The sequence below is a fragment of the Hyposmocoma kahamanoa genome, unplaced genomic scaffold (assembly GCF_003589595.1).
Source record: "Hyposmocoma kahamanoa isolate Upper Pololo Valley unplaced genomic scaffold, ASM358959v1 62, whole genome shotgun sequence".
Taxonomy (NCBI): Eukaryota; Metazoa; Arthropoda; class Insecta; order Lepidoptera; family Cosmopterigidae; genus Hyposmocoma; species Hyposmocoma kahamanoa.
The window spans coordinates 14861043-14864944 of record NW_020653850.1 but is presented as its reverse complement, the minus strand read 5'-3'; the positions used below and the strand labels follow the sequence as shown (position 1 = coordinate 14864944).

At 37.0% G+C, this 3902-nt stretch overlaps 1 protein-coding gene across 1 annotated transcript; it reads right to left on the bottom strand.

Moving 5' to 3' along the window:
• Nucleotides 1–1490: 1490 nt before the first annotated feature.
• On the bottom strand, nucleotides 1491–3476 carry LOC113229790 (piggyBac transposable element-derived protein 4-like). Its single transcript, XM_026463472.1, has one exon. It carries the CDS (start codon nucleotides 3474–3476, stop codon nucleotides 1491–1493), a length of 1986 nt encoding a protein of 661 aa, XP_026319257.1.
• Between the last annotated feature and the right edge of the window lie 426 nt (nucleotides 3477–3902).

The following is a 3902-nucleotide window of genomic DNA, read 5'->3' as shown; positions in this document are numbered from 1 at the left end:
TTCAAAAGAAGCCCCGCTTTTAACGTACACGAAACAAAACAAGCTTCAAGGACCCCACTCTAATTCTTTTTATGATCTCCGATTTCAATTGCTCCTTCAGAAATTTTGAATATAGGGAGGGACAAGTTTTGTCACGTGGGGTCGCCCTGCAAAAGCGTATAGAAACGCTGGTACATACTTGAATAATGCGGGCGGACCCCATAGGTGCCTATTAATGAGAGTGCCCGAAGAGCGAGAAGGATATCGCATCTAAAGATCAGATTGACAAAAAGCAAAGAAAAGTAGATCTACGACTAGTGTTACGAGCCGCTCTGTTATTAAACATTTTAAATAAATACGTTTTCTGTTAGGTCCGTTTTTTATTGATCCCATTCAGTCTGTAGAGATGTATTAGACTGATCTCGAAACCCGTTGATGTAAGCACGCACACACGTAAACATCTATAGTTTTTTTGCCACTGGCCGTACATGTATGTCTGTTTTCGGAATATTTTTGTCCCCTTTCGTGGTGCTTTTTGATACCGATCATTTTTTGTTCGCCCATTATTACGGCGCATTGTGCGAAGGTTTAGCTTGGATAAGATCTCTGATATGTCACCGAAGTCTCTACTGTATTTTTTGTTAGTCAGAAGGAGTAACCTTTTTAGTAAATTACGAATAAAAAACAATGTGAGAAATATTCGATGTGAATAATTGTCAGCACATTTTGAAAAGGTTAATAAAACGACTTGAGAAAGCATTGAAGTTGCTAATCAAGATTTAAAAACAAAAAGACAAGAACATATAAACAGTAATAACACACTATGCACTTATTTTTGTTAAACTTTGAAATGTCTGTCAACAAACGAAAAATCAAATAACTGTACATCATTAGATATACAATAAAAGGCCAAGTATGTAGTGCTGAAATCAATGGACTGCTTGTCGTAGAAAAAAAACTTGTAAATTTTGAAGGGAATAAAAATGAAGGTTACATTGAAGACAAAAGAAACGGTATTTACAGTATAGTCACTACGAAAGTATTTGTAGCAAAACCGAGATTTCAAAGGAAAAATAATAAAGAGGATCGAGACGTTTTGTGACTGGCGTATTTTAACACGTTCCCTGTGCATGCATCATATGTGATGCATTTCGAGGTCCAAACGACACGTGAGTGCACCACATATGAGACACGACCCTTTGTAAATTTAAAAGTTTTTCAAAATTTGCACGTGTAAGCTAGATCATCTTTATTTGCTTGCACGTATGGACCACAAAAATTGTGACAATAAGCATGTGGTACCGGATGACTTTTTAACCAATGTTGCCAGATTATTACTATCAAAATAAATCACGAAAAATATTTATTATTTTTTTATTACAAGTTAGAAAGGTCTAATTATTGACTTGCGTATACGGCACATGATAATAAAACTAAACAATAATCAAATAAACAATGTCATAAAACCCAAGAATCAAAGCTTGTCTGGTAAGCACAACTAAAATCATTATTTAATGGCTAGCATTGTAGCAATGAAGGCACAATGCTTTTTTACACATCAAACATTCGGTGTCCGTTTGCTTTGCCTTTCTACGAGCTTCTGTAGGTGTGTTGCCTTGTTCAGTCATAATTTTGTAGCAACCAACACAACGCTTTCTGGAAATTTTGGTAGCACATCGGCGTGGGATTTTGGTCAATTCATGGCGGGACAAGTTAGATGTCATTGATGGCCCAGCTAACAGCTCAGCATCTTGAATTTCCAGGAGATGACTGATAATTATTTCATGACCTGTCAGCAGTGTCATTTTATTATTTCGATGGAGGTCCTTGTAGATCAAAATTGCATTTACAACAGCTACCGACATCAGATCACCCGCAATTTTTTTATACCAAAAACAAGTTTTCCGAACGGGCGAATTGTAACTTGCGAGCTGATCAGCTATATCAATGCCCTTCTTGCCGCGATTGTAATCTAATACAATTTTAGGTTTCATGATTGGCCTGAAACCAGTGGACATTGCCATTTGATGATCATGACATGTTGATAAAACCAAAACATCTCGCTGGTCTTTCCATTTCAATACAGTCATGCATTCATTTTGACTGGCAGCTATTTCACCTTTTTTTAGCTGTGCATTTATTACTTCTGCGGGAAGATTTCGTCTGTTTTTCCGGACAGTACCACAAAAATCTGTTTTCTGTTGTTTTAGGTATCTGGCTAGAGACACACTGGTATAGTAATTGTCCGTTACTAATAACCTGCCTTCGTTCAACAAGTCTTCAGCTAAAGTAATAACCACTGAACCCGGTTTGTCCAGACCTTCAATTATTTGATCTTCCCCTGAGTAAACTTTGTAACTCCAGGTGTAACCCGTATCAGTACATAATATATATATTTTCATGCCATATTTGTCACTTTTCTGGGGGTTGTATGTACGAATATTCAATTTCCCTCTAAAGCCAACCATCGACTCGTCTACTGCAATAGTGTCTCCTGGAGTGAATATTTTCCGAGAGGTATGAATGACTTTATCTATAAGTGGTTGTATTTTGTAAAGTCGTCCACAATGTTGACTTCTATTGTCAACAAAATGCCAACATCTTAGAATAAGGCAGAATCTGTCATATGTCATTGAAATCTCGTGAAGAAGTGGATGGTAATACAATCTGGTCTTTTTCCAATAACACTCTGTAGTGGGAAAATCGATCACTCCTGTCAGTAAATATACACCAATAAATTTTCGCATTTCTTTGGCAGTAACATCCTTCCATCTTTTTTGACGAGAATTCTGCTTTAGCGTGCGTAGTTGCAGTAACTGTGCTGCATAAATGTTTGTGTGATAAACCATGAAATCAATTATTTCATCATCTATAATTGAACAAAATATGGTCCATAAATCAGAATCAGCCGAAAAAAAAATTATTTGCTTCTTTAATTGGTCATAGCCAGTAAAAACTTCCTTTTCTAAAGGCCTTACGTTAGAATTCCACGCCGTTTGCAAGCTTAATTCAACTCTAGATGGCAGTATGGTAGTTTCCTCATTCCTAGGCAATGGCAGCAATGCAGATTCTCGAAGGCCAGATATAACTCTGGGCACTGACAACACTGGAAGCTGTCGAACCTCTGACGTGACTCTTGGCACTGGCAATACTGTAGGCTGTCGAACCTCGGACATAATATTTGGAACTGGCAACACAGGCTCATCAATTTCAAACAATGGCGGCAAAGCTGGTACTGGCGATGACATACTGGGTTGTTCAAAAACAACAGAATCTCCTGCAAGCAATGCAGGCACTTCACAATAATCATGATTGATGAAGTCTCTTATACTATCAATAGTCTCTGTGCCACAAGGTGGAGACATCTCATCGCACATGTTTGAATCCTCTAATTCCTCCATAAGATGATCTTCACCATCACTTTCTTCTAAAACTTTCCATATTTCTTCCGACGTATATTGGGAAATCGGTTTACCTCGGGATTTTGAGCGTTTCATGATAAACGGCAACTTTGTCAAACACTTAGATAACTATATAACTCGTAACACTTTATAATAAACTTTCACTAACTTTTTCTATCTTTTCACGGTATAGACTACACATAGACTACAGATATTTAACTAAAAGATCTGTCAAAATGACTCTAAACGTGCATGAATTATATGTGATGCATTAAGTTAACAACTAGTACGTGCATGCACCATATATGTGGCATCAAGTAAAGAGCTCATACGTGCGTGTATCATATATGGGGCACTCGGGAAAAATTAGATAATGGAAAGGGAGTTTATGAAAATGAATTTTCTATCCATAAATGTATTAATATATATCAATTCCGACGTATTTGCAAAAAAAAAAAATTGCACGTGAGGGGTCAATTTTTGATTTCTAGTTCCACAGGGAACGTGTTAAAAGGTATCTTA